This window comes from Pundamilia nyererei, unplaced genomic scaffold (assembly GCF_000239375.1).
Source record: "Pundamilia nyererei isolate P.nyererei 1_Seehausen unplaced genomic scaffold, PunNye1.0 scaffold00012, whole genome shotgun sequence".
In the NCBI taxonomy this organism is placed as follows: Eukaryota; Metazoa; Chordata; class Actinopteri; order Cichliformes; family Cichlidae; genus Pundamilia; species Pundamilia nyererei.
In genome coordinates, this window is record NW_005187413.1 from 4403128 (window position 1) to 4422564 (window position 19437).

Below are 19437 nucleotides of genomic sequence, written 5' to 3' on the forward strand. Positions count from 1 at the left end.
CCCCAGTAATTGGTAGAAAATGATCATGGTTGACAGCAAACAAATACATAAACTGTCAGCCTTGCTGAATATCAAAGTGTTGCACTACATCCTGTCCAAGAAAGCTAGCCAGCGGACACAAAAAACGATAATAAATCAAGTCCATGGAGCAAACAATGACCCTGTCTGTAAGAGTGGCCAAAAACTGACAGGGGCTTTAAGAGCTTGTGTTGGTGTCATCTCTTGAAAAGGAGGATCTGATGGTTGTCAGGGTCACCCTGTGGTGACGGATCCCCTAGGCCTTGGCCTGAATTGAGGCTTTTGATGCTCTTTGACTGCCCTCCCATCTCACAGCGCCATAGCATTGTAATTCTTTGGAATAACACACTGCTCTAAATAGATTGTGGACACTTTTCAAGTAGGCGAGCAGAGCCGCCAGATCTCCAGGATACCGGAAACCACTTGAGCTCAAAAAGTCAGTAGATGGACCCCAAATTTCACCTCAGGGACGTCTCTGTGTGTTAAAGTCTGAAGATGAAAAGCTGCACAAAGGAGTTTTTGATTCTTCTAAATTTAGTTTGGACTCCAACTATGAAAACATCTGTGATGGTAAAAGCATACAAGGACTTGTTTTTAACTTATTCTTCCCATTGTGTCTTTCTAATCTTTGAGCTTTTATAAACATGTAAAAATGTGAATATTTGTTAGTACAGCTTACAGACATAAAAGAAAGTAAACTCTGTGTCAATTGTATGGTTTTTTATATCAGGGCATTTTCAGGACACACAAAAAATATCTACTGTACTCTATTGCAGGTTTTAAAATGAAGTAAATCCAGCCAAAGTTAGGCAGATGGCCTCACATTTGTCTCTAGAATACTTTGATATAGAGAAGATTTTGTGGTCCACTCAGTGAGTGGGAGGTGCCCAGGGCCTGTGGCTGCAAAACAATCCCAAATCATCAACTTCCACCACCATGTTTCACAGTTGATATGAGGTGTTGACCAAAAACAGTAAACCAGGTGCAGATCTACTGTGTTTGGTTTTGTGCATTATGGCAAAAACATCACATGGACAAAGGTTTGGCTACACCCAGGACAGGTTGTTAGCCTGTTGCAAAGGTAACACACAAAGAGAGAGAAACATTTACACAAATACAATATACACATTATTACAACCTGCATAATATTATGTTGGTCCCTCTTTTGCTGCCAAAACAGCCTTTATCTGTCAAGGCATGGACTCCACTAGGCCCCTGAAGGTTTGCTGTGGTATATGGCACCAAGATTTTAGCAACAGAGCCTATAAGTCCTGTAAGTTGTGAGATGGGGCCTCCGTGGATCAGACTTGTTTGTCAAGTGCATCTGCAGGAATTTAAACCACTGTCAGACTAGGCCACCTTCTTCCATCACTCTGTGGTCCAGTTCAGATGCTCACATGCCCATTGTTCATGGTTTTGCCAGTGGACAGGGATCAGCAAGGAAACCTTGACTGGTCTGCAGCTATGCAGTCCCGTACCGAACCAAGTGTAATGGACTGTGTATTCTGACACCTTTCTATCAGGAGCAGCATTAACATTTTTCAGCAATTTCAGCGATAGTAGCTCATCTGTTGTATCAGACCACATGGGTCAACCAATGAGCCTTTGCCGCCTATGATGCTGCTGGTTCATCACTGTTTCTTCTTTGGACCACTTTTGACAGATATTGACAACTACAGACCGGGAACAACCCACAAGACCTGCAGTTCTGATGATGCTCTGACTCAGTTGTCTACCATCCAAATTTGCCCCCGTCAGACTAACTCAAATCCTTGTGGCCATTTTTCCTGCTTCTAACACATAAACTTTGAGAACAAAATATTCAATTGCTCCCTAATATATCCCACCTACCAACAGGTGCCAGCATGCAGTGATAATCAGTGTTATTCCTGATTGGTACACATATTATAGGACATTTTCAAACATAAACAGAGACCTGGGGATGCGTGTGCTAAAAATGTGCAGATTTTTTGAGTAGATTTAAAAAATATTTGACAGTAAATAAAATACATGACACTCCAAATAATGTCCCATAAAAATCAGAAAACAGCTGTTATGTAGGTGTGCTGTGGTTTTTAAAATTCATGGAATCGCTGATCTAAAAGATTTTTCCTTATTTTTGTCTCTCAACAACAGTGCAGTCAGAGCTCAGAATCACAACAATAAAGGTACCTAATCTGGCTTTGCATATCTTTGTGAATACAAAATTAAGTGTGAAATAAATCCCACTGACTTTCACATCGATTCTTTCAGCAAGAGCCGTATGTGATGTCCAAAGGTGCTCAGCTGGAAGGCTTTTGCGTGGACCTGCTCTCTGAAGTAGCCAAGAAAGTGGGCTTCAAGTACAAAGTGCAGCTGGTGAAAGATGGCGCGTATGGTAGACAGGAAGAGAGCGGGAACTGGAACGGGATGGTTGGAGAGGTGGTGAGAGGGGTGAGCAGCAAAGCTCTCTCAAAAGAAGAAGTGAATATGTGGTGTTTTTGAAAAAAAATCAACATGACTTTAAACCTAACTATGTTAAGAAGTTCCAATAAAGTATCCACATTATATATCCAAACTAGCCAAATATATTTTTATCCTACAGGAAGCAGACCTCGCTATTGCTCCACTGACTCTCACTGCAGCTCGGGAGAAAGCTGTGGGAATGACCAAACCATTCATGCAGACGGGAATCAGTATTCTGCTGAGGAAGGACATTTCAGAGGATGCAGGCTTCTTTGATTTCCTTTCCCCTTTCTCAGCACAGACCTGGGTTGGCATACTCATTGCCTATCTGGGGACGGCTGCTTGCATCTTCATAGTTGCCAGGTTGGTCATGAAAGCAGTTCTTTAAAGTGATTATTATGATTAATTTAATAATGATTGATTTAAGTTCTTGAGGGTTTTGAGGTTATATCTGTATTCCTTCGGGCAGTGGGTTACTCTGAGTGCTGTCTCATTAACAATTAACACCTTTGATCCAAATTGCAGACTCAGCCCTTCTGAGTGGAGTCAGCCTCAGAGTGAGAAAAACACGTTCGGTCTCCTCCACAGCCTTTGGTACACAGCTGGAGCTCTGACTCTTCAAGGTTAATGGCAAATCCAGACACCACCTAATCCAATAAGCATCTGAACAACAAACAAGTGAACATCTCTCCCTTTTGTGGCATTTGCTGAGCCTTTTTTGTGTTTCAGGTGCCGGCCCTCATCCCAAAGCCCTTTCGGGGCGTGTCATCTGCAGCAGTTGGTGGTTATTTAGCGTTGTCCTCTTGGCTTGCTATTTCTCCAACCTCAGCTCCACTAAGACCCCAGAGTCCTCTCACCTGATGGTGAAAGGGTTTGAGGACTTGGCCAATCAGGATGTGATTGAATATGGCTGCCTGGCTGGCTCTTCCACACTTGCTTTCTTTAAGGTGAGTACTGCAGCCCTAAAGTGTCTAGTTCAGCTGGAATTAGAGAGCTTTTCTCGCTAAGCTATTCTTTTTTCTTCATTTAGAATTCAAACAACCCAGTGTACCGCAGAATCTATGAGCACATGGAGCGGACAAAGAGTTTTGTGTCGAGTATGGATGAAGGCATTCGACGTGCAAAAGAGGGCAACTACGCCTTCATTGGAGAGTCTGTTTCTCTGGACTTAGCCATAGCGCGTTACTGTGAACTAGTCCGGGCGCATGAAGTCGTTGGCATGAGGGGATACAGCATTGCTGCTGCTCTTGGTGAGGTTATTTATTTTTAAACTCTAATGAAACAGTTAAGTTTAGATGAAAGATGATAAAATCAAATTCAGCACATAACCCAAAACTATCATTTCTTTCCTCAAAGGTTCTCCAATCATAAAGAACCTCAGTGTGGCAATCTTACAGCTAAGTGAGGCAGGGGAGCTGGCTTACTTGCGAAGCAAGTGGTGGGCAAGCAGCTGCATAGCAGACAAGGGCAAGGTGTCAGCTGTGCAGCCGCATAACCTCAAGGGGATATTTCTGGTGCTTTCCCTCGGCCTTGGGCTGGGAACAATTGTGGCTGTCCTGGAGCTGACCTTCAAGAGTCGCAGGCGTGCAGCAGAGCACAAGGTACGTGCAAGGTTGTCGCAACTCACATGTCTCAAGTGAAACAGTGTGTGTGTGTTTATTCTTTAAGATTTTAAATGAATTGATGATTTTTTTGGCTGCGGCAGCTCTTCTGCCATTAGAAGATTGTTTTTTTATTGGTTGCAACATTGTCATTTATTACATGGATTTTAGAAAATACAGATGACTGGGATGCCTACCCATCCATTCATCTATATTTGCATTAAACTAATAGGTGGAATAAAGTTTTTTTGTTGCACTGGTGTTAATCTTGATTGCATGTCCATCCCACAGAAGACATGTTGCTCTGTACTGACTGAGGAGCTGAGTCTGCGCTTGAGGACCAGCAGTGGGAACAGATCCCAGGAAAATGTAGATAAAGACAAGGAAAAGGCATAGAAGCCTTTGGAAGATTCAACTACTATGAAACGTTTAGATTTTAGAGCTTTTTATGTTTGATTTAATTATTTTTTTCCATTTGGCTTGATAACACTTGATAACTTTGTTCAAAGAATTTACAGAAATATTAACTCAGTAGACTGTAAACCTTATTATTTACCTTATTATTTACATTTGAACTAAAATGTAAAAAAAAGTCCAACTTTTTCAGATATATAAATTACTGATTTTTCAGTACAACTGCTACTCTTTCAATGAAAAATCAAACACTTCAGTATAAAAAAACGTTTTTAATTTCAGTTTACACTTGTAAACTCAACATTTTGCTAACAACGTGTGCACATGTTTACTTTCTAGGTTTACTGCTTGCAACTCTGCATCATGTATTTTGTACACTTGGCAGTGGCATCATGTGACTTCAGCAGTTTCTTTTTAAAAACTACTTCATGCATAAAAACTGGGATGATTGTAAACATTTCAGCAAGATTAGAAAAGAAATAAAAAAAAAACATCTAACAGTGTTTAAATGCTTTGCGTCGTCCATCATTCTAGAAAGAAAAGCCACATATCTGACACATATCACTCCACCATCACCATCATTCCTCTTTTTTCTTGTTGTTGATCCTTTTCTTTTTTCAGGAGGACCTTGATCTCTTCCTGTCACAAATCTAAAAAACACAAAAACAGTAAAGAACAAAAAGGCTGATTACATAGAGCCACTTAGCTTTTGTAATCAAACTTCTTTTCATTCTTTTGCAAATGTGACTCACCATCTAGAAAAAGCGGTGATTTACAGCGGATCTCCCTCATCTTCTGGTCAAAGAGGGCCTTCATCTCTCTCTGCAGTGTCCCTTCGTGTTGCTCTGACCCAGTTGATGAGGGCGGGGGCACAAAGTCTAGGCTGTCGGTGCTGCTGTCGCTGCTGCTGCTGGACGTGGTGTCCAATAGGCAGAGACCGTTGGGTATGCGTCTCACAGGGTTGCTGTAGCTGCTGTAGTTTTGAGCTCCGCGCGTCTGACAGTGGAAAGTAGGCTTTCGGTTCAGCATCGGTGTTTGAGCAGAGGTAGTCTGTTTTCGAGGGCAACTGCGTGAGCGGCCCTTTGTCCTTATTGGGGTGGATGACCAGGGGGTCACGGGAGCTTCTAAAGTCCGTCTAACCCTTGCAGGGGATGATGGAGAGACAAGAGGAGAAGGTTTGGCTTCTGGCTGTGGCACGAGTGGAGGCTGAGGGACTGTGTCGGTCTGACTCTGAGCTTCTGGCAGTGGCTCAGGCTCTGTGGCAATGTCATTGCCTGGTTTTGATTCTGGTGGTAATTCCTCAGGTGGTTCAGGCTGCTCTGACTCTATCTGCTGCCCAGCACAGTTGGACTGTTGTAATTCACTGGGGTCATTTTCCAGCTCCTCTTGAATTACTGGATTTTGGCTGTCTGGAGCAGGACTGTCAGGAGAAGAAGTCTGGGAAGAGGTCTCAAGGTCAAAGCTTTCAGCTATCACGCAGGGAGCAACCCCAGTGTGCTGGGAGTCAGTGGAAGACATCCGGCTAAAGATCCCTCTCTTTGTCTCTTGTGGTTCAAGAATTTTAACTCTGTGAGCTCGCCTGACAGGTTCACTCATGGCCCCTTTGTGGATGGCAGCCTTGGCTGCGGGCCCTTGAACCAGATGAGACGTTTCCCCACTCCTGCTGTCCTGAGAGATGGTGTCCAGATCTTTGCGGAAGTACAAAGCGCGTCCATCTTCTGAAGACTGGACAGAAAAATCTAGAGATGGCTGCCTTTGATGGCTCTTCATATGCTTCTGGGCTGCTTTTTGGATGTGTTTCCTAGCTGCTTGCACAGCATTTGCTGGTTTGATCTGTCACACAAAGGAAATCAGAAATCATAAGATAGAGTTGTCAGGTGGAGATGATCTTAGATCTGTAAGTGTATTTTATAATGCCATACCTTTCCTGCCATGTCAATAATAGCGACATGAACAAAGATCGATGATTCTGCCATTTCCTCCAGGTAGACATGGCGGTAACCTGTGAACAAGCACACAAACAAACAACAGGAAAAAAATTATTTAGATTTGAAATCTTTTATTTGGCATCTGTACACTTACACTGGGTTTGGATATGTAGGTAATCTTGTGGAGAGCTTAGAGTCAGAGACAAATGAATGCCAACATAAAACAGAATGCGCACGGTGGTAAAGTCAAGACCAGAGTTATCTTAGTTTTGTTTATGAATTGGTTTTTGTTTTATTCTGTTTTCACTTTTTGCTTTCAGTTTAGTTTAGTTTAGAATAGTCTCAGGGTTTGTTTGCTCACTTCAGTTTAGTTTTCACTGGTTTCAATCTTAGTTTTAGTCTTTATTAATTATTGTTGTATTGTGGAGAGAAAGTCAGAGGAAATTTATATTATAGGAAAATCAGCACAGGTATTACAATAAAAGCACAGAACATTTTGAAAGCAGTTGAAGTATTTTAGACATCCAGTCTCAATAAATACATCAAAGTTTCATGAGACAAGTTTTCATAATATTTCTACCAAATTAAAAAATGCTCCAATTCAAGATATTTGCTCTATTTTTATTTTACTCTAGTTAGATTTTCAAGTCCACAAAATTACTTCAGAATTTTTTTTTTGGAAAGGACAATATGTCAGGTAATTTCAAGTATAAAAACAGTATTTCCTGTATTAGGAAAAAAGCTGCTGTGGAAGCGTGTGAGATCAGACCGTCCGCTCTGCTGCCTCTGATGGGTTATGCTGATTGTTTTGGTCTGAGAGGGGTGTGATCTGGACTGGATGATGACAATGTGTTGTGCTCTTTTCTTGCACCGTTGTGTGTATATGTATGTAAGTCCACTGATGGAAGCTCAGTCCTTATATTCTTTCACGTTTTTAACACGTAAGGACTCAAAACAAATCTGCAACACTGGCAAGGACAAATAATCAAATTCATAAAGTTTTGCTCAATCGCTTTAGCACGTTTCTCATATTTTTGATGTTCTGAAGATGCATTTCCCAAATGCCTCATAGTTAAAACAAAACACTAATGATACTCTGCAGAAAGTGGGAAGTTGCCCTAAATCTTTAATTTATTTGTAAAAATGAAGTTTTTGCAACACTGAAAAATTTATAACCTTTCAAAAGGCAACAATTTTAACAGAATAAAGGAGTATGCTTTCAGAAGTATAACTTCTGGAACCAAGCAAACAAGTGTACAGGTACTCCACCTGGCATCATGCTGGTAAAAGCTACAGTCCTCTGTCCAATGAAGTCTCTTCCAATAGGATCGTGATCCCACACCTGGAATCGCACCAGGGCGATTTGAGGCATTTGAATGTTGAAGACGAGGGTTTCCTCCCACATTGGGTTGAAACCTGAAAGAAAGGAATGTCACCAAGACTGAGAAACACAAAGTCAGCTTGGCTCGGAGTGATTTAAACTGCAACGTGGAGCTTCACACGTACCGTTATCATGCACTACTCTAGTCTGCTGCTTGGAGCAGTCAACAGGTAGGCCGATGATCTCGACTTCAACAAAGGGATCAATTATCTAAAAAAAAGTCCAAGAAAAACTTGACTTTAGTGTTAAAAACGTATTTTTTGTTGAACTCTTTGACTTTATATCTACTGTATTTTGACCTGACCTCTCCTCTGTCCCCAAACATGGAGTCTTTGGGTTTAGGAAGTTGCTGTCCACTAATGATCTTCAGCACTAACTGAGTTTTTCTGTGTCCTGGCAGGGGCTCCTCCAACACTGGGTTAAAGGCACCTTATGAAAAGCAATAGTATTTATTAGGTGCTGATCTTCACTTTGTAATCTGCAGAAATCTACTAAGTGTGAGTGAACACCACGTACCTTTACACATGCACTTGGGCTTCAGAATATATCCACAGTTTCCATTGCTCGAGAACTTGGCTTGGTTCAGTTCAAGCATGCGACCTTCTGTTTGATAATTCATAGCAACTAAGATGAAACAGCAACGTGACAACAAGTTAACAAGTTAACAACAAACAGTATCACATAACGCTAGTATTGAGTTTTAGTGACACTTTTGTTACCCATATGGCATCCTGAGTTCCAGTATGATTGTGGGTTGAAGTTGCTTGAGTCCACTCTGTAGTTGGACGGATAGACTCTTAGAAGCTGGCGCTGGTTGAAACGCACCAGCTCACCCGGTTTAAGCTGTAAGATCTGGTTCATTACTGTCTCATCCAGGGATGATACCTGCCAACTGCTCATGAATGCTGCCAAAAAGAAAATTAAAATGTATGAGACACTCACTCTGAAAAGTTTCTATGAGTTGGGATGTGCTTAGTGAAAACAAAAATGCAGGCAAAGGTTTCTAGTTGGATTTACCTTGTGTTTCTATGTCATGCACACGGACAGATTTTGTGTATTTGACCAGATCAGAGAGAGCTCGGGAGAGCCTCATTGTTTTCCTTTTTCTACGGAGACAGAGGGAATCATATACGTGTAATCCCAGATATGATAACGTTTAGATTGTCAGCTGTTTTTGACGTTTAGTAACGGGTCTTACTTAGGATGGTAAACAATTTGTGTCCTCTCCCTGCTGCTGCTGTAGTCTGATTCACCATCAGACATGGCCTTGTTTTTCACTCGTAATCTCTTTTTTCTCTGAAAGAAAAAAAAAATCTAATATTTTAAGTCAAAGTCACCCAAAAGGAAAGCTGTCAGATATTGTTTTTATATCAGCTGACCTTTCTTTTGAAGCTTCTCATGATTGATCTCCCAAATCGTCTCTTCTTCTTAGGCTGATTAGTAGAGTTAACGCTATTCCCATCCTGAAAAGTTCAAATTGCAATCTTACTATATTTACCTTCTTTCTTACTTACTTTGTTTCTTTCTTTCTGTTTAAATGTTTCATTTGCCTGTGGGTTATCATCGTCATCATCGTCCTCTTCTTCCTCATTTCCAGTGTCTTCATCAGACACATCACCCTCCTCCACATCAGGATCAAGGTTTGCTGGCAGCTTCTTCCCCTAAAAACAGAAAATTAACAATCGCTTTGTGTGTGTGTGTGTGTGTGTGTGTGTGTGTGTGTGTGTGTGTGTGTGTGTGTGTGTGTGTGTAATAATATACATATAATCATTTATTTTGTAAACTGCCAAGGATCTGCCAAGGACAATGATAGAGAAAGCACAAAGCTGCACTCTTTCTACTTGCTGTGCAGCTTTGTGCAGTTTGTAACCTACACAAGTACTGTGTGGGTTACACATCACTGCATGAGGGATAGTGATTGCAACAGACTGGACAGGATTTACAGTTACACCTTCATGTTGTGTTGACAGACTTTGTTACAGAAAAGAAAAAAGAGTTTTCAGCATTGTGTCTCACAAAGGGAAATGAACACACCTCAACATCTGCAGAGTCACATTCCTGAGATGTAATGTGAATGAGAGTCTGTGGCCTCACAGGCGCTAAAAGTTACATCATTGTAAATTGTTTTTGAGCTAAACGTGAACAGTATTGCTTAATTTCAAATTTCACCAGCCACTTCATTAGGTACACCTTGCTGGTCCTGGGTTTAACCCTCCTTTTTCCTTCATAGCTGCCTTAACTCCTAACTCCATGGTGCTAGAAACATTCCTCTGAGATTTTGGTCCTTATTCTGATGCTCAAGCCCAAAATTTGACAAGAAAATATACCCAGACTATAGCAACACCACACCAGACTGAACTGTTGACACAAGACGGTGAGGTAATGAGGATTGTCCACGTTTGGCAAACCCATGTGAACTTTAGTTTCAGTTTCCTGTTCTCATCTAAAGGGAGTGGCACCTGGTGTGGTCTTCTGTTGCTGTAGCCCATCTGCTTTAAGGTTCAACACGTTGCACGATCAGAGATGCTCGTCTGCATTCCTTGGTTGTGATGATTAAATACTTGGTTTAAAGTAAACTTCCTATCAGCTCAGTGAGGTATTTTGTCAGCTGGTTCATCCACTTTGCATGTCATAACTACAATGAGATGATACTTGGAAGCGACTACCTACTGTAGTCAGGTGACGTCTGAATAGCATATAGGTGTGTGTGTGTGCGCGTGTGTGTGATTGTGATTGTGTGTGTGGGTAAAAACAACTCTACCTTGACCAAAATCTTTCCTTTCAGGATCTCAGGGGATGGCAGCTTTTTGCATTCATGCACGCTGACATTGCTCAGATCCAGTTTGTCCTGCAGCACCTCTCTCAGATATTTAGCCATCTTTTTCTGCTGAGGCACAGTGCAGTGGTTCTCTATGGACAGGATCACGGGATACCTGGCAGTGAGGTGACAATAACTGAACGACTGCACAGGTGCACCAGCTCGACAAAATTGAAATCAGCACCAGGAATAAAAAAAATTCTTACTGTGATTTTGTGAAGGCATATTTGTCAATTGTTTCAATTACATCTTTGAAGAGAATTTTGGATGTCAAGGTATAACCATGATGGACAATGGGCTCTCCATCTGGTCCATCCCAGCAGTCCACTAAGAGAGGGGGAAAGAGCTGACAACCATTTGTAATCTTATAAAAAATCACACACTGAAATAACAGCTCAGGTTCTTGTTGTGTCGGCTCTTACCCTCGACACAGCGACAGCCTGCCTGCAGGACGTAGGCATACATTTCCACTCTAGACTGAGAGAGCAGCTGGTCTCCTGTCAGGTAGGTGTTGTGAGACGTGGCAATGAAGTAGTTGGTTAGAGGCTGCGTCATGTCCTGGTTTACCTGATTGTGCTCGGGGTTGAAGATATCGCCTGCAGGACTCCGCATGTAGTTGGTGAAACCTAAAGGAAGAGAGTTGTTGGAGCAGCTATTTTATTTGCAGACTGAAAATTAAATCTGGTTTGACTGACATGTGATAATAACGACGTTTCACAGGCCTACATACCATCAATACCCAGTACCATACGCTGGAGGTTCTCAGGACACGGCTCAAACTTGGCCACTATGTCCACTAGATGCTCTCTGTTTAGGCCTCGCATCTACAAATAGAACACAATGAACTGTTTTTATCTTATTGGATCCAAAAGTTAAAAGCTTTTTGAAAACTGCTATTAGCAATAATTTAATTCAATCTTTTAAAGCACTTTATTGCTTGTTATATCTCAATTTCATGACTTCACGTTTGTCTCTTGCACTGCAGTGATTGGTTAAAATACATTTTAGCTTCTTCTTAGACACCATCACTGATGTTAATCTGATACACTTAAAATACATTTCAAGGAGAGGTAAAAATGGGGATAAATAGTATCAAACAGATGATTGTGATTGGTTTGACTTTTGACTACCTTCTGTTCATTTTCCAGAAAGCGTGCAAGGTCATGGAGATCCAGGACTTCTTTCTGATTGCTGTAGGAGATCAGAATCAGGTAGAGGTCTCTGCGTGTGGAAATCATCTTGTAGAATGAACAAAATTCATCAAAGCCGAGAGAGCCCTGGTTCTCGTCCGTGTCTGCTTCCTGCAGATAGTGGCGAAAACATTTTATGATGTCTGTCTCTCTCTCAGTACCTTCTGAATGATATATCTGTCAGCATCAAAACAGAGCTCATTCACAGGTGGGGGAGGGGAGGACGGGCAGTGAGCTACTGCAACTAAAGCAATATTGCGATACAACAAAGGCCATCTGTGACAACCATATGGGCTTCCGGTGATAGCCTTTTCCACCGTTCCAACAAAAACACTGAATGCACATATTTGTCTGCTGGCTCCATCTGTAGCATTTTATGCTTCTCTGTATATAATCATGGGATGATGGGAAGCATGGGAAGATCACAGGGAGAGTCTGCTTAAGGATTTTACATATTTTTTTATTCGTTAATACACTTTCCAATCTGGTTTCTTTAGGCTGCCCCAGAGTGCAGGATTTGTGTCCTGTCATATTTTCTGGGTTTGAAACATTTTACTAGATTTACTAGCTGTCATATTTTTTCTTGCTCTATTTATTTATTTTAGCCATTTTAGTTGCACGGTTTGGCTCTGCAAGTATTGGTATACTTGTTTTGTGCAGATTTAACTACTGACATGGTCCTCTGAGGAGGAATCGTGCTATCTCTGGTGATGCTTTTGCTTTGTCACTACCACGAAAGGTGTGGTGTTAAATGTCTCGACAGTGACTGTGAGTTTTTCTCAGAATGTGGGACTTGCCTTCTTACTGGAAACAGACAATGACATTACCAGAAGAGAGACGTACACACCTATGTAGTCTCTCACTTTATTTATTAAACAAAATTAGTCCATATCATTAAAAAAGTAGTGACCCTGAGTTTATGAATATGGAAGCTATTGTGCTAACTTTGCACGTGTAAAAATTCAACTTGGATCTCTTTTTATTTTAAGTGAGTTAAAAAAAAATAGTTTGGCGCAGTAGGAGGACTTCTTCTGGTTCTGAAGGGCATCATCATCAACCTACTGAATAATTTGCCATGAAAATTTGTTCTGATATATACATTTCCCTTCCCTTAGAATCAGTTATTATCAATGAGAATACACGCATGCCAACAAGACAAAGGCAGCGACTATGACAGTGGCAGCAATGCTCGTGCTCAATAAAGATGAGGCCTGTTACTACATATCATTGACAAATAAACTCAGGTAAAGCTATCATTCAAGTAACCAACATGTTGTAGTTTAAAATTATATGAAACATGTCTGCACTCAAAAAATATTTACGCCCTAAATGTGGACTTTTGTTATGTAAGTTTGTTATATAAGTACAGTGTAAAACGCTAAATTTTATCACGTCTAGGCAAATAAATTTGACTTGATTGGTATACATTCAGTTTTCACCAGGCATTTTTTCCTTAATGATTCATTGTTTGAATAAGTTAACCTTTGACCTTATATGTTTCAGGTCAAAGAATCACTTTTTGAGTGAAGGGGAGCAGAGGGCAAGTGTCAATTAGAGGTTACATTCATGTTAAGTCTGTCACGTTTAAGTCTTACCTGAAACATCTCCCTGACTTTCTGCTTGGGTAAATTCACATTGAGCTTGTGGAGCAGCTGGTGAACTTCTCCGATACTCAGGGTGCCATCTCCATTTTTATCTGCCTCAGAGAAAGTCTGCTGTAACCACGTTCAGCTGCAGTTAAGGCTGAACCATACGCTAAACAATCAGTTTACCAAACATAAAGTGATGTATTTGTGCCTATAAACCATGTTGAACAGTTGTGTGGGCGGATAAAGGATATTGATCACGGGTGCGCTGCCTCCGAGCCAAACTATCTTCATCACTGATACCAGCCATGAGGTATTTCAGCCCAGTGATCCAAGTGCGGGTCTCCTCTGCGTTGGTGGAGACCAGGTCCAGGGACTTCACACGGTCCCCGTAGTAAATACTGAAGCAGCAGTTTGGGTCGAAACGGTTGTCTGCATAACGCCTGAAGACCTCTGACTTTTTCCCCTCACACACCTCATGAATGGAATCAATAGTTACTGAAAAACAAAAACAGAGAGGTCATTCATGTCTCTGCAGCATTGAAAATAAATAAATTATAAACAATAATATGCAGTATTGTGCAAAAACCTCCATTTCATTATAAATCTGGCCAGGAAAATGATTTATTGAACCATGTGCAAACATACAAATGTCCCAACGCCCAACAATACAACAGTTTATCAGATATAAAACATGTCAGCTTTTTAAAGAGCTGAAATCCAACTCTTCTGGTAAATTTGCCATCAACCAAAAGAAACTTTGCCGAACTAACAGGAGTTATAACTGATGGTCCAAACCAAATATTCATCAAAACAGCTTTTTGTGGCTTTTCCTCAGCTGAAGGGCCACGCCTAAAATGTGGTTTCTTTAAGACATCATAATCAGTAAATACAAATATGAACTTTGAGCTGAATTCAATTCTCATGCAATACGAATAGTCCCGAGTGATCGTCCACACCAAAAGGTGGTCACTCACTTTTGGCCTTGTCATGTTTTCTGGAGGGTCGCCAGCGGATGCAGGACTTGTGCTCGTCCAGGTAAAAGAATCGCACCAGTCCTTTCTTCTTCCCCTTCATTTTGGTTAACTGAGTGCCAGTTTGCATGGTGCACATACACCTCTCCACTACAGGACAACACAAGAAACAAATTTAATTAAGGTTTCTTTAGGCTTCTTTAGTCAAGATTGTCAGAAATCCACTGCGATTAATTTATGGACAACACCACAGGGTGCCCAAAGATATCAAATGTTCAGTTTGATATAAAATCTATGTTGGGACCGTGCATGCTGAGGTTATGAGTAAAAACATCATGTTGGTGCCATACTTACACCACCACCAAGTCAAAAGAGCCTTACTGTTGTCATTGACTGAGAATGTTTGTAACTTATGAAATCCTACACCACATTATTTTGTGTTGGGAAGTATCAGGAGCTCAAAGGGATGATTAGAGGTTTACTATCAAGCATTACTTCGTGAGTTTACAGAGTTACACCATGAAAATACACAAACTACTTATTGTCTAAAAAGAAACACCTGTGCCTACAGTCAGATGCGTCACAGTGCTCTACAGTGTCTCTTCTGACTTTCCTTCAGTGACTTTCCATGAAATCTTTAATGGTGTGTGCGCCCACAGTAAGTATACTGGGAAAGCGTTTAACAGAACCACTTTTTTCTCCTAACAATGAAGTCATTATCAGGTCACCGGTTTATGTGTTGTGTGCGAGTAACCTTTGTTTGTAATCTGAAGCTCAGGTGCATGTGACGCAACCTGGCACACCATTCAGGCTAATCCTAAAGGATTGTCCACTGTCCATATGCCCATTATCTGCTTCACTGCTTCCCTAATTTGTTATACGTGCGAGCTCCTTGTTTTGAAGGCCATTCGCGACAACACGTCACGGCAAATGTTTTAAATTTACAACACCCGGAATAAAAATGTCCAGTAAAACTTTTCCCTCTTCCCTCTCAGTGTGGTGCAGACAGCAAGCACCTCTGCTAAACAGGCTGCTGAGCTTCTGTGATTATTTAAGTATTATTTAGTGATCAGTTGACTTAATGTTACCTATCTGACCCAGTCTCCATTTAGGCTGTGCAACCACACTTCCACCAATCCAGAAGAATTCCTCTGCGAGTCGAGAAACAGATGCTTTCTGCCAAAGTTTTGGGGAGCTCATAATAGATGGAGTGGGGGAATTCAGTCGGCTGGAGCCAGGGTTTGCCTGATGAGTGGAGGCTTTAGCCGGAGACGGTGAAAACACTCCTGATGACAGAGATCCCAAGGACTGAAAGGTTGTCTTCTTAGGAGGCAGAGAGGACAGTGGTGGAGTTCCACTGTGTCCGGGAGACTGTGGTGCCATCGCAGAGCTGATGTTCATCCCTGAGTTGTACATTTGGGTCCGGCTCTCCTGGCCCATCCACACCACGAGAACCCACCTTCTTCCTCCCCACTCTGTTGGACTCTTCAGACAGGTTTCTTTGTAACGCGGGTCAGCATATCCTCATCTTGTAGTTAAAGCATTCCTACATGGGAGCAAGGACCGACATTCCCACCCTAGAAGCTCATTCCTTGACATCGTTTGTCCAGGTTTCCAGTGTAGTGACCATCAAGTGTTCTTCTATGAATGTTTTCATGCAGAGAGGGCTCTCAGATTGGAAGAAGTGTGCACCTTGTTTGTGTCAGTAAATCTTCCTGAAGCTGTAATCCCGGAGTGAGGCTTCAGCCTTGCTTTCATAGAGGGATTTTCCAGTAAGCCTCTGAAGGAAGACAGTGGGACACGGTGGCTGCACATTTAATTTTAACCATACCTACGAGAGTCAAAGTTATTACAGAATATGGACATTAAAGTAGATTTCATAACCATGTTTATGACACACAGTATTAGGCTTTACCACTAGAGCCATTAAGGTTTTAAGAAGCTTGAAGTATCGTCATACTGTGTGCAGTGATTTCCCCCTAGAGGCAAAAGTCTGACATAGGGCAGACGCTTCTCGAATGGCAGGTGAAGCTGTCAAACCAATGTGTGAAATTTTTCACAATATTTTTACTTGTACACAAGAGAAAGGGTCTAGCTATCTGCAAATGTTTCAGAAGCTTAATACAAATTCTACAATTGGTTTACAGTTATTGGTTGTGTCTTTGTGCTTCTTAAAAAATAAATCAAAGTACAAATAAACATGTAGCAGCCTCCTCAGATAAACATTCCTGGAGGCAACAATTCTGCCTTGGAAGAAGAAGAGATGTAAGGATGTGTGTAGGTGTAGAATGCAGAGGGTGGATGTGGTGCACATTATGGTTCTGGCTTTGCTGCATTGCAAGGGAGAGAATCAGGCGTCCTTTTGGACACCAGTTCTTACTGGTGTCCAAAAGGACAGAAGCAACAGGCTGTTCAGTGTTGCAGCACTGTTTTCTTACCACAGTTCATGTTCTTGGTATTGATGGTCTCCATGGTAATGTTCTGTGCAGTGTAAAAGTTTTGTGAGATCATGGCAGGACAAATAAAATAGTTTATTTGCACTTGTCATAAGATGTTAACAGAATAATTGAACGTGAAACCACACAATAGCAGTTAGTCAGCCACAGAAAGGCTTTCATTCTGAGAAAATGGCTAAATATTTTGACCACTCATGCTTACACAATGTCAAAGGAACCTGGCAATAACTCATTCAGTGACATTAGAAAAAGCTCATGCATCCAGCAGAACTGTGGTGTTTTGCTAAACGCATGAGCTGCTTTGGGAAATGCATCAACACTTCGAGGAACATCGAAACTGTGTTGAGAAATATTCTAAAGCAACTGAGAAAAGCTGTGATAGGAAACGTGGACATTTTCACGTTTTCTCAATTGCTTCTGAGTATTTTTGAAACCTTTTTTAAGGTTGCACTACGGAAGATACATTTCTAAAAACGCGCGTGCAGGGAAACACATTTGAGTCAAAATAAAAGCTTTGTGTCGATGAATGGCTTCTGTACTGCTGTGGTGTATCAGGGTGGATGCTCTTCAGGTGTTTATTTTACTGGGTTTTACATTCTACTTTGTATGGCAAAAGAACTCCTTTCATTTGCATGTTACGTGAGCGGGACAAAAAGCACGCTAATGGGGGAAGAACTACAGCGTGTGCTTTTGCCATCCTCCTTTATTCTGTTGTCTCCCCCTTGATTCACGACCACGCATTCTCTTCTTCACCCATGGACTCTTGAAAGATGTTGTTTTCTCACGCGCCTCCATATTTACAAAGCGTTGTAACTCTCAGGCTCTATGATTATGTTGTATACAGTATGTGTGGACTAAATGGAGTTTTATGCATTTATGATTTTTCTACGTTCAGTGGGCACTTTGGTAGGTACACAAGTTCACTAGTTCCAAGCTGGACCACCTTTTTCCTTGAGAAACTGCCTTCATTGCACAGATTTAACAAGGTGCTGGAAACATTCATCATATGAATCTCCCCTTCTACCACATCCCAAAGGGGCTCTATTAGATTAGGTTCTGGTGATTGTGGAGGACATTTGAGTACGTTGAACTCACTGTTATGATCAAGAAATCAGTTTAACAAGATCTGAGTTTTTGACACAGTGCGTTATCCTGCTGGAAGCAGCCATCAGGGTGGTCATAAAGTGATTTATGTGATCATCATTTGTTATAATGAAACAAACAATTCAGTTTTATTTATATACACAACAACAGCGCTACAATAATACACAGAAAACACTACTCAATTACACCACTCCCAGCAGCATGTACCTTTAAATACAAGGTAAAATGGATCAATGTTTTCATGTTGTTTCAGCCAAATTTGGACGCCACCATTTAAGTGTTGAAGCAGAAATCAGGACTCATCAGACCAGGCGACATTTTTCCACTCTGAGGATGTTTTAAGTTATAGCCTCAGTATCCCATTTTTAGCTGACAGGAGTAGCAACCAGTGTGGCCTTCTGCTGATGTAGCACATCTGCTTCACGTTTCAACGTGCTGTGCATTCAGAGATGCTCTCTTTCATACCTTGCTTGTAACAAGAGCACTTAGAAACAGTCGTCCATTCCCCTCTAACCTCAGGCATCAACAAAGCATTTTCTCCCAGAGAACTGCTGCTCCCTGGATATTGTTTCTTTTTCCATTCTCTGTAAACCCTAGAGATGGTTAAGGATGGAAAATCCTAGTAGCTCGTCAGCTTCTGAAATACTTAGACCAGCATGTCTGGCCATGTTTAAAATCAGTTAAATTGCCTTTCTTCCCCATCCCGATGCTTCATTTTAACATCAGCAGGTCAAATTGACCACATCTACATGCTGAAATGCATTAGGTTGATTAGCTGATTAGATATTGGTATTAATGAAGAGCTGAACAGGTGTACTGAATGAACAGTGACAGCGAGCACTTTACTTTAATATTTTAAATGTTAGATTTTTACCATAAAACTCTTACGTGCACGTAACTTTTATGTGTGAGGCTGATGGGAATTACTTCAGTTTTGCTGCTATTTGCTGGAACAAAAAAACAAAAAAACCTTCCACAGAGCAGAACAAGACTAATGGCTTCTAGTCATTATCTTCATCCTCTGGGAAACGCAATAATCTCTATAAATTTATTTTCAGTCTGGAACAAATATGTGGACGCTGCAGACGGACGGACAAAGGTTCCCAAAGTGGCTAAAAGTAAAACCACACACAACAACACACGAATCTTTAACGGTGAGAAAAAACAAAGTTCTCAGAAGAAGGATTGATTTAGATTTTAATGGGTATTATACAAGTCATCCGAAGGAAAAAGGAAACACTGAAACAAGAGGCGAATGAAACCCCAGTTCCAAACCAAAACTACAACATTATCAGCTAACAAAATGGATAGTGCTATTACACTGTACCCAACAAATACTGAGCGAGGGTATCATTATAATAAGACATAAAAGTGTTTTCTTCTCTAAAACATATGAGACCACCTAAAGTTTAAACCAGGAGAAGGTGTCATTTCTACTCTACCTGATGACGGAGCCGGAGGTGCAAAGAATTAAAATCCATTTTTCAGTTTTTTGGTCTGTAATGTAATATATATATATATA

The 19437-nt window shown here is 41.1% G+C and overlaps 2 protein-coding genes across 2 annotated transcripts in view; one reads left to right on the top strand and one right to left on the bottom strand.

Annotated features, from left to right (window-relative positions):
- The window catches only part of grik6 (glutamate receptor, ionotropic, kainate 6), a 5555-nt gene extending 568 nt beyond the window's left edge, over window positions 1-4987 (top strand). The window contains exons 3-10 of the mRNA XM_005724596.1: window positions 2155-2186; window positions 2272-2451; window positions 2603-2826; window positions 2989-3086; window positions 3193-3410; window positions 3494-3713; window positions 3820-4064; window positions 4356-4987. Coding sequence (XP_005724653.1) covers window positions 2155-2186; window positions 2272-2451; window positions 2603-2826; window positions 2989-3086; window positions 3193-3410; window positions 3494-3713; window positions 3820-4064; window positions 4356-4460 — 1322 coding nt within the window. The 3' untranslated portion in view covers window positions 4461-4987. The remainder of the gene's footprint in view (window positions 1-2154; window positions 2187-2271; window positions 2452-2602; window positions 2827-2988; window positions 3087-3192; window positions 3411-3493; window positions 3714-3819; window positions 4065-4355) is intronic.
- On the bottom strand, window positions 4731-16100 carry plch2b (phospholipase C, eta 2b). Its single transcript, XM_005724595.2, has 21 exons — window positions 15444-16100; window positions 14359-14505; window positions 13636-13879; window positions 13391-13520; window positions 11736-11906; window positions 11336-11429; window positions 11028-11231; window positions 10812-10932; window positions 10549-10720; window positions 9338-9448; window positions 9167-9250; window positions 8986-9083; window positions 8805-8893; window positions 8507-8692; window positions 8304-8411; window positions 8092-8216; window positions 7913-7997; window positions 7676-7822; window positions 6401-6480; window positions 5231-6311; window positions 4731-5128 (listed from the first exon to the last, which is right to left on the bottom strand). Exons 1-21 carry the CDS (start codon window positions 15793-15795, stop codon window positions 5121-5123), a joined length of 3837 nt encoding a protein of 1278 aa, XP_005724652.1. The 5' UTR covers window positions 15796-16100; the 3' UTR covers window positions 4731-5120.
- Between the last annotated feature and the right edge of the window lie 3337 nt (window positions 16101-19437).

Bases quoted from the DNA above. Each gene is read 5' to 3' on its own strand.
- plch2b (XM_005724595.2), bottom strand. From the start codon at position 15,795: ATGGGCCAGGAGAGCCGGACCCAAATGTACAACTCAGGGATGAACATC. The intron at 9,084-9,166 runs GTCAGCTGATAT...TTTTTCTTTCAG, and splicing joins TGAGAAGCTTCAAAAGAAAG to AGAAAAAAGAGATTACGAGT. The intron at 8,894-8,985 runs GTAAGACCCGTT...CTGTCTCCGTAG, and splicing joins CAAATTGTTTACCATCCTAA to AAAAAGGAAAACAATGAGGC.